The sequence below is a fragment of the Lontra canadensis genome, unplaced genomic scaffold, assembly GCF_010015895.1.
Source record: "Lontra canadensis isolate GAN:19392208 unplaced genomic scaffold, GSC_riverotter_1.0 scaffold31, whole genome shotgun sequence".
Lineage (NCBI taxonomy): Eukaryota > Metazoa > Chordata > Mammalia > Carnivora > Mustelidae > Lontra > Lontra canadensis.
The window spans coordinates 9726093-9742928 of record NW_022631025.1 but is presented as its reverse complement, the minus strand read 5'-3'; the positions used below and the strand labels follow the sequence as shown (position 1 = coordinate 9742928).

Here is a 16836-nt window from a genome sequence, read left to right as displayed (position 1 = left end):
CAATAATGCTCGGAGTGTTCCTTGCTAATATAATAAAGAGAAAAAAACAGGCTGTGACAAGCTATACAATTTTGGCTGGTAACACAGACAGAAATAAATATTCAATTCTTAGCCTGGTTATGGCAATCATGTGTTTTTCACCGTGTCTAATGCAGTGATTTAGAATTCAGGGCTGTGCTGGGTTGACCTGTACCCCTGTTTTTGTGCTCACTTGAAAAGTTTGCAGTTATCAAAGTATACCTTAGAGGCACAAGAAATAGCCATCTACCATTTTCAAAGATTACACGTCACTACAGATGTATAATCATACAACTTCTACATTGGGTGAGTTTTAGGTTTTCTTTATACTTCGTTTCTATAAATAAACATGTCTTAATACATTATTTTGTAAACACGTTTAAACATCATGTATTAAAAGGACCAAGTCCTTCTGAGTAGAGATTTTCTGGGGGCTGGCAACCTGTTTGGTGAGACATGCTTGCCACACGTTTCCACATCCACTCCAATAAATGAGGGAAAATTCAGCCACTTGTCTTCCCCCTCTCTGGGTAAAGAAGAAATCGTACCCCCTTCGCCTTCTCTGACCCCTCTAATGGACAGAGAAAGAAAAATGGGAAGAGTGTCTGTCCACCATGAATAAGAGCTTGATGGTTTAGATTTGACTGTAAACTCCAAGCTTCTTAAAGGTAAGGACCGTAGTCTATTCATTTTTTTTTTTTTTTTGTACCTCCCACAGACCTCGCACAGAGCCTTACACCAAGCAACCATTCAAAATTACTTGCTTAAAGTGAGGACAGAAGGTGAGGACAGAAGAGTTATACTTGCCCGATCAAAGCGCTGCATTTCAAAATGTCTTTGAAGGAAGAACAGTGGCGACATCAAAGGAACATTCGCTTGCAGGGGAAGGGACCTGATAAAAAGTGTTGACTGATACTGACGGCCATGAAGAGCTATTTGCCGGATCCAAAGCCTCTCCAAGGCCAGTATGTGCTGATCTTTTGGGAAGACCTAGTACTAGTATGTGGCCCGAGAAGTACCTTGCCTTTCACAAGGCAGTCACCCAGGGTTCTTTCCTGCAGCAGCACGGGGACTCAGCCCTGGATGTCAAAAGAATAAAATAAAGCCCTGTTCAAATCAACCCGATTTTCCCTGTGAGAAGTGTTCACAGTTGCTGGAGTTGAAAGCTTCTGGGAGGAAGACAAGATCTCATTTGACAGGCACACAGCCCAAGTGGGGTAACATGCCACAAGACCGTTCTGAACCATTTCCTAAACTTTGGATCATTTCCCAGACCCAGGAAGCTCTCTAAGACTCCTTCGATCTCTGCAACTCAGTCAGTCACCAGATTCCAGAAGTTTCTCCTAAGCTATGGAGCCTCAACTCCATTTTCTAAGCTACTAGGGTTTGCTGCTTTTTGTCTCTTTGGTTTGGGTGTTGACGGCCCTGCTCTATGTCACAAGGTCATCTGTGTGACAGACTGGTGCTGGCATCCACAACTGGATCCACACTGGCCAACCTCAAAGCCTTACCAGACCCGCCTTCAAAGGCAGAGTTGCCACCGTCATACCTGCCTGAAGCCACATCCCCTTCCTGTTACAGCTCCCTTCTCTGGTTTCCCAGGACTCCCAGTGGGGAGGGGAGATAGCCCTTGGGGACATTTCCTTCCTTCTCCTGCCTCCCCTGGGATATTGTGTAAGTCATTCCATTTGGGAACCTACACAGATCTTACCTCTAGATTTCTGGTCAACTACAAAATCAGACAGGCTGGTTCTTTACACACCGATGCAGAAAACCCTAAATGCATCAGACACAGCATTGTTCTACTTCATAAACCCAAGGACTTCAACTTCCATTAAGTTCAATTATTGTATATTTCTATTTCTGTGCATTAAGTTACTTCAAATGAAAGCTGCTTAGACATGGGACCACCACCACCCCTCAGGGAAGATCTGAGTTGTCTAATTTTAAGTGATCTTTTAGGAGGAAAAGGAAGAGGAGTTACTTGGGGCCAATGAAGATATTTTCAGCTTCCCGCTGCCATTCCTTCTGTAGAAATTTTCATAGCGCTCCGTTTGGTCAGGAGCGAGGGTTAAAGCAAACACCGACTTGATAATCCTGTCATTTCTGCGGCCGATGAGAATTCTTAAAAGCTGCTCACACGGGAGCCAAGAGCACATCTAGAACCCAAACTTCCTTTGCACAACACGTGAAAAACCATCTCTGAAAACCACTGAACTCCACCGGGCCCATCACACTTCTCGGAAAGAAGTTTTGCTTTTAAGTTGATAGGATTTCATACACGCGCATGTTGGTCCCGGCTGGTGAGTGTTAATGGGCTTGCTTACACTTTCCAATAAACGTTTAACATTAAATATTCGGGTTACTAACTTTATTTTGTGTTCCTCAGTCCCTTGGCACTGTTTTCCTCTCTCCCTATGTTGGTGAAGAAGGTTGCAAGATTCCACGAACTCCTTGCCCTGTCCGATCGAACTCTCTACTTTGACAGAGACCCCCCTACAGCTATGTCTCCACCAGCTCCTTGTCAGAGCGGGAAAACCAGTCACCGGATGCTTCCAGCCCAGCCTGCTTGAATCCATGTTGGTATGTAATGTTTTCATTCTGGGAGATGTTCCCTTTTTGCACCTACAGACGCCTTACAGGGCGCATCCTGGGAGGGGGGCCTGCATCTCTAGTCAGAGACCCCTGGGTGTAAGTCGTCACCCATCACATGAGCTCTGGGGCCCTGGGAAGTGTCACCTGCCCCGAGTCTCCATGTCTTCATCTTGGAGAGGACATCACACCACGTCATAGGGCCGGTGTGAGGATCGATGAGAGCCCAACTACAATGTCAAGGGCCGCTCTGGTTCAGAGCAAGTTCACAGTAAATGTCACCTGAACCAACCTGCAGATCCGATGAGCCTTGGAAATACGTCTTTACTGTCCAGGAAATCACGTGTTAAGTGCTGTACTGTGTACATCCATTTAAGGGTTATATATTATGTACGATGTGTTCTACATGCTAAGTCACTTTGGTATCCCCAGGTGCTAAGAGGGAACCCTGCCTGCCTCCACCCCAAATGGGAAAAGCTGGTTTTGCAGAGTATGGAGAATTACGTGTCTGGCTCGCACTGAGGTATCCCCTGGCGGGTAGAAGGTTAAGAACAACAACACAGAAGAGTAACCAGACTTCTGAAGGCTCCCTCGAACTCTCTCGAGCTGACCATCTCGCCTTCCCTAACTACCAGCAGAACCACCTGCCACTCCCCGCCTGTACCACAACTAAGCTGGAGCCACCAGCAAAAGCCCAGAGAGACGTCAGCCCCCTTCCAGGACTGACGAACAGCTGTGCTGTAGGCTTCAACGGGGCCACTAGGCATCACCTAAATGAACTGATCTCCCTAGGGCTTCCCCGAAGGACTAACACTGAGCCAACCGCGATGCTTTGAAGTGATTTCAGGGGTAGGAAAATGAAGTCGTATAGTTCCTGTTCTCCTGGGGATCAGATCTTAGTAAGCAAACATTAAACATGTACCCAAGTAATTACAAAATAAATCAGAAACAGAAATTATAGCAAAGGCTGTAATGTAGATTTAGACGAAGTCCAATGAGCATTCACAGTCTCCTAGAAAGGCTTATTACTAGAAACACACGTGGCGAAGTCCTGTACCTTTGGCCTCGCCTTCTCAGGAACCCCTATCGATTGCATTAAGTCCCACAGACACTCCATCAGCCATTCCACCTAACCAGAAGTTTTTCCATTTCATCAGTCACCAATATGCTATTGTTCCCCCCTAAATCCTTCCCTACTGAATGTGTCTTTTGCTTTGCTGGAGTATCTACTCAAGTACGTTTTAAACAAGAGACTTCAATGCACATCTGTCCAAAGAGCTAAGACCAAAAGTACCAACAACAGCAAATACCAGTGAGAATGAAGAGAAATCCGATCACTCACAGACTGTCGGCAGGAATGGGAAACAGCACAGCGGCTCCAGGAAAGAGTTTGGCAGGCAGGTCCTTACAACACTGAACGTGTGCTTCCCAGGAGACACAGCAAGTACACTCGGCATTTCTAGCAGAGAAATGCACTACGCTTATGTAAAAACCTGTGTGCAAATGTTGACAGCAGCTTTGTATGGAACAGTCCAGCACTAGGGAAGCTCACACGTTCTCCAGCAGGTGAATGGCTTGACGGCGGCATGTCCACACCATGCAATGGAAAAGGGGCAGGCATGATACACATGGTAACTTGGATGGACTGCATGTGCCTTCTGCCCAGTGAAAAAAGCCAATCTTGGAACAAAGCCTCTAAGACTTCATTTATATGGCATTCTTGATATGACAAAATGAGAAAGAGAGGAAACAGACTGGTGGTCGCAAGGGTTTGGGGAGGGGCCGGGAGGGAGAGAGGTGGCTCTGGTTATGTATACAGGCGTAGCATGAAGAAACTGTTCCATACTCGACTGTGGTGGTCCAGTCCACTTGTATACGCACAGAATTGCATAAAATCACCTGCACATATGCCCAAGCAGTCACATGATGAGTGTACATCAAACTGGTAAAATCAAGGTCAGTGCACAGTACCAATGTCAATTTCCCGATTCTGATACTAGACTCAGTTCATATGAGATGTTCCACTAGGGAAACTAGGTGGAGACTATCTATGACCTCTCTGTATCATTTTTCCCAACTACCTATGAATGTATAATGACCTCAAAATGAGCATCTCTGTAAAAGAGGATTTGTAAGTAGGAAACTTTTTCCAGTCCTTTAGTTTTTTTTAGTGTTTTTTTAAAATTTTTAAATTTTTTTTTAAATTTTCAGCATAACCATATTCATTGCTTTTGTACCACACCCAGTGCTCCATGCAGTCTGTGCCCTCTCTAATACCCACCACCTGGTTCCCCCAACCTCCCACCCCCCCCACCTCTTCAAACCCTTCAGATTGTTTTTCAGAGTCCATAGTCTCTCATTGTTCACCTCCCCTTCCAATTTCCCCAAATGCCTTCTCCTAACTCCCCATGTCCTCCATGCTATTTGTTATGCTCCACAAATAAGTGAAACCATATGATAATTGACTCTCTCTGCTTGACTTATTTCACTCAGCATAATCTCATGTGATAATGTCTTTATTCTCACAAGGAAATCTAGCTTGGCCAGGCAAAGACATCTACGTCCATAATTTGTTTCTCCCAGACTAGAGTGTGGAAGGCACCGTTCTACTCTTTCCCAGGGACCTTTGCAATTCTTTCCAGCTCAAACACTCTGATTCTAGGAGTTGATTTTATTTGCTCAGCAACTTTGACTTTGCTTTCTGTTTATATTGCGATGGTATCAAAATAATAACAGCATAGAGAGCGTGACTCATGACCTGAGATGCTGGAGCACGTCAAATATTTTGTGGGATTAGAGTATAAAACGTAATTTGAAGGACAGTGAATTTATCTATGCCTTTTTGGGGCAAGTCATCTTTTTTTTTTAAAGATTTATTTATTTTTTAGAAAGAAAGAGTGAGAGAATGTGAACGCATGAGTGGGGGGAGGGGCCGAGGGAGAGGAGAGAGAGAATCTCAAGCTGATTCCTCGCCAAGTGTAGAGTCCTATATGTAGGGCTTGATCCTATGACCCTGGAGATCATGACTGGAGCCAGAACCAAGAGTCAGAGGCTTAACCAACTGAGCCACCCAGGTGCCCCAAAAATAATCTTTCAAGGTATGGTATAGAGATATGGAGTTGGTAATATGCCTGGACTTAACAGAAATGAGATCTGAAGCAGTTTTTCCTCTTTAAGGGTAATTGGGAGTGATAACTCATGGGCAACCAACACAAAAAAGTAAGAAAAAACTGTCTAAGTGCAAGAAACTAATGCTGAACAAAATTACAGCTAAGGGGTGAGCATGAGCCAGAATGCTAAATTAAGTAGTAGAGAAAATCATCTGCTTGGTGACCCGTGCCCACAGCTGAGAAGAGAATCCGATCTATACACTTAGAGCTTGCCATCCATAGCTAGAAAGAAAGATCCCACTCTGCGCATCCAGAAGGCTCAGTCTTCTTAGGACCAGTCTCATTAAATCCTGAGAACCTATTAATATTTATGGTGACAGACATTTGTGTGAAGAAAGAAAATTCGTCCCACACTAGTTAAAGATTAATAACTTTGCTGCTCAACAAAAAATGATAATAAATGTAAAATAAGTAATTTGGGCCATTAATTACCAGGACTGTGCCCGGTAGGACTCCCACTTGAAGGAGTGAGAAATATTTGGATTATCAACATGAGTTCTCACTAATGTACTTTGCATCCATGTCATTCCCCCATAGTTATCAATAAATATTGTACAATGTACTAATTTATCAAGTTAATTAAGTGACAGGGGACTCTTTAAATTTTTCATAGTTAAGTTATGTCAGAGAAGAAATAATTATAGTAAATTAAAAATGAACATAAAAATAGTTCCTAATTATTCTCCTAAAATTAACACATAAATCTCAATTCGAAAGAATTTTTTACATGATCTTGTAATAGGTACTGAGTATATACAACAGGCCAGATAGTGGGCTTGGCAGGGAAGGAACCAGAAAGAGCTTTGGCCTTTGAGACACAGACTAGCTAGGGAGACAAGACATATGCTCAAAGACGACATGGGTCAGCATTCAATAAAGTCCAGTCTCATGACTTCTACAGGACTGCTTCTATGGGAAAACAGCTGAAAGATAAATCTACTTTTGTTATACAAATGGCTTAAGACAGGCACAATCAGTTCTGTTTTTCAAAATAATCTCAAATGATTAAAAATGGAGATCATCTGCCTCATTACATTCTCAGTGCCAACCTGGCAGGCACAGCAGGGAAAGCGGGTACTTCCTCCAAAATGGGCAGAACTGAGAAATCGCCTCGATACACACAAGTCACCAAAGATAGATTTTCTTGGAGATGTGACCCAAGCGCGTCTCTCTGTCACCCGACAGTTTATCGCGCTTACTCCTTGGCTCAAATACGTAGTTCAAGAAACATGTGCTAAGCATCAGACGATGTAGACACGGTGAGAGATGAAGGTTGGATGCTCGAGCTCAATGACCTGCATGCGAATAAATAAAAGAGTGAGCGAAATCCCACAAGAGAGATCATCCCAGGGTGCTGGGGAGCCACAGCATGGTGGTCTCAGAGAAGTGACCCCGGGGGGGGGGTCCCGAGAGGAGCGGGGGAGGGCAAGGTGAAGAAGGGTGGGGAAGGAGAGCCCCACAGAGGGAAGCAGGCAGGGAGGCCCAAACCTTCACAGAGTGGGTCCGGGAGATGGGAACGGCTGGAGAGAAAAGGTGCTTCGGACAGAGGCAAGAGAAGGCCAAAAAGGAAGTGGAAGGAGCATCTGGAGAAGGCAGCCGGGGCCAGAGCAGGAGGGATCTCAGTGTCCCAAGCAAGGAAGAGTGGGCTTTGGTTCATGGGCAATGGGGAGCCCCACTTAGAGGACCTTCAGGGACCGGTGTCTTCTGAGCAGAGGATCGCTCCGGCGGCAGGCTTGAGGACACGCTGCAAGGCAATGACCTTAAAAATCAGTACAGATGTTCCTGCAGAGGCCCCAGGAACAAATCACCAGGGTCTCAGTAAAGGCTGAGGCTGTGTATATGCAGCGATGGGGGCAGCTCCAAGAGTTACTTAGGAGGCAGACTGGACAGGACGGGGCAACTTACTGAGTACAAAGCAATGCCTCTCAGCTTGTTCGTCACGTGGGGATGGTTTGAATAAACCCTATTTCCTGTTTTTGAGAGCAACAAGTGAGCTATGATGTCCCGGAGGGCGCCTGTCCCCACTCCCGCCCTGGACCAAGCTCACTTGCGGGCGCAGAAGGCCGTCCGCAGTAGGCGGAGGGTGAGGCCCGGGCAGCGGAAATGCTTCCAGAAAGGGGACCCAGGGATCTACAGACCCACTTCCCCCAGATGCTGCCAATAACGTGGAGACTGCGGGGAGCCCAGGATCTGGATCCAGGCTTCTGGAAAGAGCCTCTGTTTGAATCGTATGGGAGGAAGCTAGGCAGGTTTGAAAGATACACTGCATTTCATTTTCTAGGAGAGTTCCAAGTGGCTGGGGCGCTCTGTGGAGGATGGGGTCGGGGATGGACCAACACAGGGCCCAAGCTCGGGCCGGGGAAGCCCAGGAAAGCCGAGCGGGGCTGCTCCAAGGATCCTGGAAGAAAACAGCTCTCTGTGCAGGGAGGCAGATCAGGCCATTTGGGACATAAGGCTCCAGAAGCAACTCTGACTGGGACCGACGGAAGGAGACTGTGGGGAGCAGGACACAACGGACACCGGTGAAGCCGGGTCAATGAGCCACGCAGGTGTCTTCCGGCCAGTGCGCACACAACGGATATAGGATCCTGGGGTCTAAGATGTCAAGCCAAGAAAATGAGAGCAGTGAACGGGCAGGAAGCAAGAGGCCAGCAAGAGGTCAGGAGGTTTATCGTAACTGCTTGGGAGCAATAGATGAGCTGGGGTCTGAAGGTCTGGGATTCTTGGATCTGCCACTTCTAAGACCTTAAGGGGACCCTGGAATGGCCAGAAAGGGCCTTTTGACATGCTTTGGCTCCCAACGGCTTTTCTCTCCTGCCTCATATGCTCTCCCTGACCATTAACGGTGGCAATGCCCAAGACTTCCAGCTCTCGGACCATGTCCTGCTACTTCATGTCTAGCTTCCATCGTTCTCTCTTCCAAAACACATCTCTAACTGCTTTGCCTGCCTGGAAAACTCTTCCCCAAACCGAAGCCATGATGTCACCTACTCTGATCCGCCCACAGCCTGAGAATATTATCACTGTACCTAATACGCTGTACGACAACGATCGGACATGGTGGTCCTTTGCCTCATGTTGGCACATAGTAGGCCTGCAGAGCATGTCCGATAAGTGAATGAAAGGATGTATCTTAAGATGGGCCCGGTACACCTTCCTGTGACTGGGCTGCTGAGAGGGTAAAGCTTAGTCCCCTGCCCGCTGGGGGTTTGGTGGTAGCACTTCATGGAGACCAAGGGCCGTGAACCACAGACAGCACTGGAGCTAGCCTTGGGGTGACCCCCAACATCGTCCCCGCATCTCCGCGGCACCCCAGCCTACACTGAAGCTCGGTCCTACAGAGTGAGGGAGATGTGAGGCCAATAGAGGCCCTCAGCAACGCCAACCACACAACCAACCCATTCCAGCATCCAGGGTGGTGGCTTTTTGGAGGGATAACCTGAAGAGGGAGAGCAGATCGCTGCCCAGCTCTAGGATGGCGACTCTGAGCTTGGGATGAGGTTTGGGGGGGGTGGGTGTCCCGGGCTCCAGGGGATTCAGGAGTTGTGGAATCGATAAGCACTTTTCTGGGGAGAAAGTTCACAGCTTCCATCAGTTTTGCCAAGAGACCCATGACTATGGAATATGAAGACCCACCGTTCTGGAAATGGGAACGGCATTTCCTCACGGCAGCTCTGCTCAGAGAACCAGCTGCTGACCACAGGTCACAAAGGCCTTGGTCGCAGTCAAGGCAGATGGTGGAAGGGCCTCGGTGGGTCCCCCACAGTGAGGCAAGTACCTGCCCCCACCCCACCCCGAGAAGAGCCTTTCTGAAGACAAAGGTTGCGCGTAAGTTAAAGAAGTTCCGCGGTCTGTGTTTAGGCCAAGAGCAAATGCAGCCAGGAAGAGGGCATTGGGGTTAGGACCTCCACGCTGACCTTCCACAAAACAACAAGTCTTCCGAAAAATAAAAAATAAAAAGGCAGATCTCCAGGGCCTCTCTCCTGATGGAGAGTCATGTCTGACCTCTTTCTCTCAGTACTGGGCTCAGGAAACACAAATAAACAGACGGATCGGGAGCTATGGCTTTTCTACATTCCCCCCCCCCCTTTTTTTTTTTCTGGCACAGGACTCTGTGTTTTTAAAAGACAGAAAAAAAAAATGGCTTTCCATATTAAAGAGGCCAGAAGCACACACACGCACAAAGAGAAAGCAAATCTAAAAACGAAGGGGATTGTACTAAACTCTGGGGAATTCAGAGTCACTTTTCTCCCACATCCTGTAAGGGCAGAAAAAGCACAGGAAAAGGTTTCCGCTAAAATGTGAGCATTTTGTTTTGTTTTCTTTTTTAAAGAAAAACATGAATCATTCATATCCACCCAGATATCTGAATAGCACAGTTGGATATTTTTGTTGTTGTTGTTTGCTCAGTTCCCACTTCCCCTCCCCTGACTTCTAAAAAGATAACGATAATAATTAAAAAAATCCTGACAGTGAATCTTTCTTTACATTTCAATTGTGAAGAGCACATACCTTGTACCCAAACAGGTGTGGGCTCTGCCACTCACTTGCTAAGTAATGCTGGGCAGGTTTCTTAACCTCTTTAAGAGCCTAATTTTCCACCAATTATAATGGGAAGATGAACAGTACGGGCTTCAAATGGATGCTGAGAAAATTAAATGACATGTGTGCTGAAAAAAAGATCGCAGGCTAGTCTAGCTCACCGAGCATGAAGAACAGGAGCTGTGCAGGTGTCTGGGGGCTCAGTCAATTAAGCCTCTGCCTTCGGCTCGGGTCATGATCCCAGGGTCCTGGGATCGAGTCCCGCATCGGGCTCTCTGCTCAGCAGGGGGCCTGCTTCTCCCTCTGCCTGCAGCTCCCCCTGCTTGTGCTCTCTCTGATGAATAAATCTTAAAAAAATGTTTCTGTGGAGTAACATCTCTATCGATGCAACCCATCGATAGAGATGACACCTCAGTGCATTCTCCTGCACATCTTCACATACAGAAAGAAAAGACCCATAAATAGTAGGGCTGTGTTTCTCAGCAAGGATTTGTCCCCCGTCTCTGTTCTGACCAATGCGTGTCATCTGTCCAGGCCCACACAAGGTCCAGAAAGCCACAGTCTGGAAGGCACAGCTCATATGGCCCAGGAATCAGGTGCTGTGAGTCCTACCCACCCTGGCCAGGTCGGAGCCCAACGTCTGCCCACCTCCACCGTGTCCAACTTGGCTGGGAAACTAGATGGTTCTCCCAAGGGCACCTGGGCCACAAAACTCTATTTCTGAGAACTTGCTCACCAAATGACCATCATTCTTCAGAAGAGCTCCATTTTTCTCTTTTTCTCCAAGGGAACTTTTACCTACTTTCTGTAAATTCACCATGTTGGAAACATCTCTCCCAGGTTCTGGGTCTTATTACGTGGTTCCTAAGAATTGCAGGCTGGGGGACTCTAAATTCCTCCTCCTTTCTGACAATCACTCTGGCTAAGTCTGCATATTACAGTCTTTGCTCTGTCAGGACTCGTTCCTGATCGCCCAAAATAATCTCAGCAACTGTATCGCTTGCCTCATGCTTCTGCCTTGATCCAGAGATCGGCGTATCAACTCTCTAAACTTCTCTCTCCCGGTGGAATCTTACTTGTGTTAAGGTTTGGATATGGCTTTTGTGGCTAATCATTACACCACACCTAATTTCCTTTCCCTCCAGCTTAACCACAGGAGTGGATGAAAAGATTAAAAAACATGTTTCATTTTACCAAAGAAAGCAGACTAAGCTCTTTGTTTTTTTTTTTAGTAAAATCCACAGATACTCCAGACAATTCCCTTATCATCCACCAATTCCTTCAACATCAAGGAAGCACGGATGGGCACCAGGACTGCGAATGACGAGATTGCCCTATGTCCGCTCTGGACATTCCTTACCAAGGCTACAAGACCACAGACGCGTGTCCAAAGGCCACCACGGTGATGACATGTCCTTACCCGGCAGTCCCTCTGAAGTGTTTTCATGAGTGCGTTGTAGGTTTCTGTGTCAAAATATAACCCTTCGTGCATGTCTTGCAGGAAATCTAAGTCCTTAAACGTGGGGTTGGATTTCTCTCTCTCCTTTCGGGAAGCTCTTCGCTTGTAAGTGGAGCCCTTCAGGTCATACGTGAAGTGCATTCTCATGGAGCGCGGTAAGACGTTGTTCATCACCACAATCCTGATATTGATGCCTCCTGACTGCATGCAATACAGTCCATAAAATTTTGGCAAAAGAGTTCTTGGATTTTGGTTTAAGTTCTAAAAGGAGAAAAAAACATGTAAATTCTATTTTCACAAAAGAAGACTCTTAAATGTGTGTTTTCATCTAATAGGAGAATTAAAAATGGAGTGTGAGTCTCTTTATTCATAGTCATTACTAAAATAACCCTATCTCTGATCAGATACTTGAGTTAGCTCATTGGAACAATACCTTAATCATTCTCAACCCACAGCATTAAAAGTGGCTGAATTGAAAATGGACAGAGAGTCCTAATTGAGATTCAACTAAAAACAGGCAAAGAACATGTGTGACTATGATCTATGGGAGCTAAAAAGAAAATTACTGGCTGGGGTCTAATGATGAGCATTTTAAATTTAAAAGTATCTTCCAAGATGGGTAGACCAACTTAAATCACACTTTGTAAGATAATGTATTTCCCCTCACCCTTCATCCATGATGAGTAGCATCAAGCTTAAAATCTCTGTACACATGACTGGTTTAAAAAAAAAAAAAAAGGAAACTTAAAAAAAACCTGGAATACCACTATTAGAGAAATGTAACATGTGTATATATTTTTAGCCATTTTGAAGACAATTCTGTGTTAATATCCTTTGCCTGTTCTTCTGTAAGTTTTTGTTATTGTTGGAGTTCTTGATACACTCTGGATACTTATCATACTCCCATAGAGAGTAGGGGTAAATATTTTCTCCCAGTATGTTATCTTTTTTACTGTACTAATAAAAAATACATGCCTATTTTTGTTTCACTTTAAAAGTAGGTGACAAATTAAGAACAGTATGCTGGAGAGCACTTCACATCATGAAAGTTTCTCTACTATCCCCTGATCCTTTACCAGTTCCCAACTTTTAACTACTGTCCCCACTTTTTATCATTCCAGAAATAGTCCATGTGCTTACGTTAATTTTGTGTCTGGTGTTTTTTTTGTTTGTTTGTGATACTGATGTTTTGCCCTTTGATGTAGTCACATTTACGTACTTCTTTCTTGTGCTTTCTTTTTGCTTCCTGTTTAGCGAAGCTTTTTATATCCCAGGGTCCTAAATTTCTTCTCTTTTCTTCCAAATTTTTGTCATTACATTTGATCTTTACTCCATTAGAATGATTCTGTGTGTGGAAAAATCTGAAATATGGAATTATCTCAATTCACTGATGTATTTGTCTAGCACTGTATTATTTCTTTAATATATTAATACCTTTAATATTAGAAAAAGTTTGTGGGTTTTTGGTGTATGTTATGGCAGGTTCACTATCTTAATTCTTCATCAAAAATGTTTTGTCTAGTCTTACAACCCCTCCCTTCCACTGTTTGTTTTTTTTAAGTGCTCTTAAAACGATACTTGTTTTCCCTTTTTGTTTTTGTTTTCATTTCAAATGAACTAATTCAGGTCAAAATCCTATTGGCATGTTTTTTAAACACAGACTTAGTTCACTTTATTTCCTTTATAAAGCATGTGGTGGCCACAGCGGGAGCCTGGGTCCTCTGCACGGAGATTCTGGTGTGGGTTGTTACAAGATGGTCAGGGAATCCCTGATGGGGAAACTTGGTGAACATAGTCTGTTTCCAGAGTTGGGCTGAGCTAGCTCTAAGACTTGGTAATGACATCAAAAGTGGCCTTGGCAAAGTTGCCTAGGGTGGCAGTGCAGTCCTTGGCTGAAGGGGACCTGTCGTCTGTACTGGCCAGTATCAGTAGCTTCTTGGGTACAGGAGCTGAGGCAGTGCCAGCACCCCTGGGGTCAGGAGTGAGGCGCCCTAGCACAGAGCCACAGTGGCCGGTCACCATGCATGGGACAGCATGGAGCTTGCCAATCTTGTTCCCCTAGTCACCTCACCACACAGGTCGATGGAAAGCTTGTTAGGGATCATGGCCCCATGGATGGCAGTGGTGACCTCTTTGGAACATTTAACACCCAGACCGCCATGTCCATTGTCATCTCCAATGGCAACAAATGCCTTGAACTTGGTCCAATGGCCAGTACAGATCTGCTTTTGCACAAGCATAGTCTTCAAAACCTCATCCTTGATGGATGTCCCCAGGAAAAGTCAATCATCTCAGATTCCTTGAGAAGAAACACATCTCCTCCAGGACTTGATCTTCATGTCACTGAGCAGGAGGCCCAGCTTGGTGACAGGGATCCGCTCCTTGTCTTTGGCCCACAGAGAAGCCACTGTGTCTTTCCATGGCCCCTGGGACCCCCAAGCCTACCCACAACATCGGTGTCCCATGACACTTGGTGTTTTCTCAGAGATGCAGCCCTACTGGCATTCTTGGTTGGAATCAGACTGGGTTTAGAACATGATTTGGGAGAACTGAAATCCTTACAACACTGAGTTCAGGAACGGATTGTGTCTCATTATGTCATAACTTTGTTTTATGCCTTTCAATAACAATTTGTAGTTTCTTTCATATTGTTCTTATATATTTTTTTTTACAGACTCAAGTATTTTAGAGTTCCTATTACAAAAATTCTGTTGGGGTTATGCTCAGACATTATAGTGCTAACAATTACTTGCTTTCCTGACCAGAATGATAGTCTGCCTTCATTCACTTGTATTTTTATTCTAATAACATTCGCTTTAAGTTATTGTCCTCATAAACAGGATCTCATTTTCTCCCTTCTATTCTACTTATTCTAGATGATCTACATAATGGAATGCAATGGATTGCGTAGATATATCTTACATCCTGCAAATCTGCTGGGCTCTCGTTACCTCTAGAAACTGCTGGCTAATTTTCTTGAAGTTTTGCTCATTTTTAATTGTATTATTTACAAGCGAAGAGTGTTTATACTTTTGTTTCTTTTTGTACTCAAAAAGTTATTGCTAGAGATTCTTGCAAATGTATCAGAAAGGACCAATGATGGAGGGCATCCTTAGCTTTTCCCATTATTTCCAACGAAATGGCTCTTGTTCTTCTCCATGAGGTACTATGTAACTCCTGGAGACTGATAAATGCATAATGTGTGTGTCAACTAATTTATTTATGTTAAAACTTCCCTGCCAGTTTAAAGAATTTTAAGCAAGAGAAGCTGTTGAATTTTGAATGCCTTTGTTTCTAAGCAATATTTATTTGAATACCACAAGATGTTCATATTTTTTCTTGTTAACTGTATGAATTACACTATTTCTTATACTAGCTTACATGATTGGGATAAACCACTTGTTCAGCTCGATCTTACCATTTCATTTAACTTCAATTAGTTTCAAGTTAATAGCTGCATATGGCTAATGACTACCCTATTGGACAATGCAGTTCGAGAACAAGAGACTAGTTCCCCTAAGCGTAGAAATCTACGTGTTTAAGATCTACTTACTTAGCAGGTTAGTAAAGTGCAATGACCATTTGATCCCACTTTCACATTATTCAAAAAATGTGCATATGAACAGAATACATCAGGAAGGACATACACCAAATATTAGTAATATGTATCTTGGGCAAAGAATGAGAGTTGGTTGCATTTTTCTTGCTTTTCTGGATCTTCTGTGTTCTCTGATATAAAGTAGACAATATGCTCTAAAAAAATTTTCCCAGTTTTGTTCAGGATCAAAAATCCCATCCATCCTGTCCATTGAGATTTCATTTCGATTTCTGATCCCTGTATTTATATGTGTGATTCATCTCCAGCAGATTTGGGAATTAAATAATATTTTTACAGCTGTGTTTCACATATAGCTTAGCGCTCAATGAATGCTAAGCATTCACATTATGACTCTGGACTGGGAGCCCAGAACTTGGCAAGGCACTGCTTCCTTTATCTCACACCCTGTAATCTTTCTCTATCACAACAAGCTTCCAAGGCAGGCATTTCACAGCTTTGAAAGACAGAGGAGACTACAGCTCAGAGGTTCTATGGCTTCCTTGTGGTCATACCATTCACTAATGGCTAAGCTGGGATTTGAACCCAGAACTGTGTGAGTCAACTATCCTCTGCTAACAGCTCTACTTGGTAAAATCTATTTAACAATGGTCACAGTAGAATCCAAATGCAAAACGGAGCTCACCCAAAAGAAAGAAACATGCCAGAGGGTTACTATAAAAAAGCATAGGAGGAAAAAAAAAAAAACCTTGTGGAAAGTAATTACATCTCATGTAAGAGTTTTAATTATGGACAGTTACTTACCATGTAATAGCCTGGCAGTAGCTTCTGAAGGAATTCAGCTTCTTTATGCTGAACGGTTTTGATGATAAATTCATCATCACTGGTCACAAAAAACAAGGATCCACTGGCTCCAGGGTTGGACAGCTCTATTAGAGGTTCACTGCAGATGGAATACTGCAGGGGTAAATAAATAAATAATTAAAAATGCACTACTAGGTATTTCTCCAAAGGATACAAACATCGTGATTTGAAGGGGCACATGCACTCCAATTTTTATAGCAGCAATGCCCACCAGAGCCAAACTAGTGAACAAGTCCAGATGTCCATCAACAGATAAGTGGATAAAGAAGATGTGGTGTATATATATACAATGGAACATTATGCAACCATCAAAAAGAAGGGAAATCTTGCCATTGCAACGTGGAGGTGGACAGAACTAGAGGGTATTATGCTAAGTGAAATAAGTCAAGCACAGAAAGACAGTTATCATATGGTTTCACTCTTAGGCGGAATTTAAGAAACAAAACAGAAGAACATAGGGGAAGGGAAGGAAAAACAAGATGAAAGCAGAGAGTCAGGCAAACCATAAGAGACTCTTACCTCAAGGAAACAAACTAGGCGGGGAGAAGGGGAAGGGGTAACTGGGTGATGGGCATTAAGGAGGGCACGTGAGGGAATGAGTACTGGGTGTTACGTGCAACTGATGAATCCCTAAG

The 16836-nt window shown here is 44.4% G+C and overlaps 1 protein-coding gene and 1 pseudogene across 1 annotated transcript in view; both read right to left on the bottom strand.

The window, feature by feature from the left end:
• The window catches only part of PIP5K1B (phosphatidylinositol-4-phosphate 5-kinase type 1 beta), a 158485-nt gene that overhangs the window by 91988 nt on the left and 49661 nt on the right, over positions 1 to 16836 (bottom strand). The window contains exons 4-5 of the mRNA XM_032866568.1: positions 16142 to 16294; positions 11743 to 12042 (exon numbers count right to left, since the gene is read on the bottom strand). Coding sequence (XP_032722459.1) covers positions 11743 to 12042; positions 16142 to 16294 — 453 coding nt within the window. The remainder of the gene's footprint in view (positions 1 to 11742; positions 12043 to 16141; positions 16295 to 16836) is intronic.
• Positions 13411 to 14286, bottom strand: LOC116873103 (annotated as a pseudogene).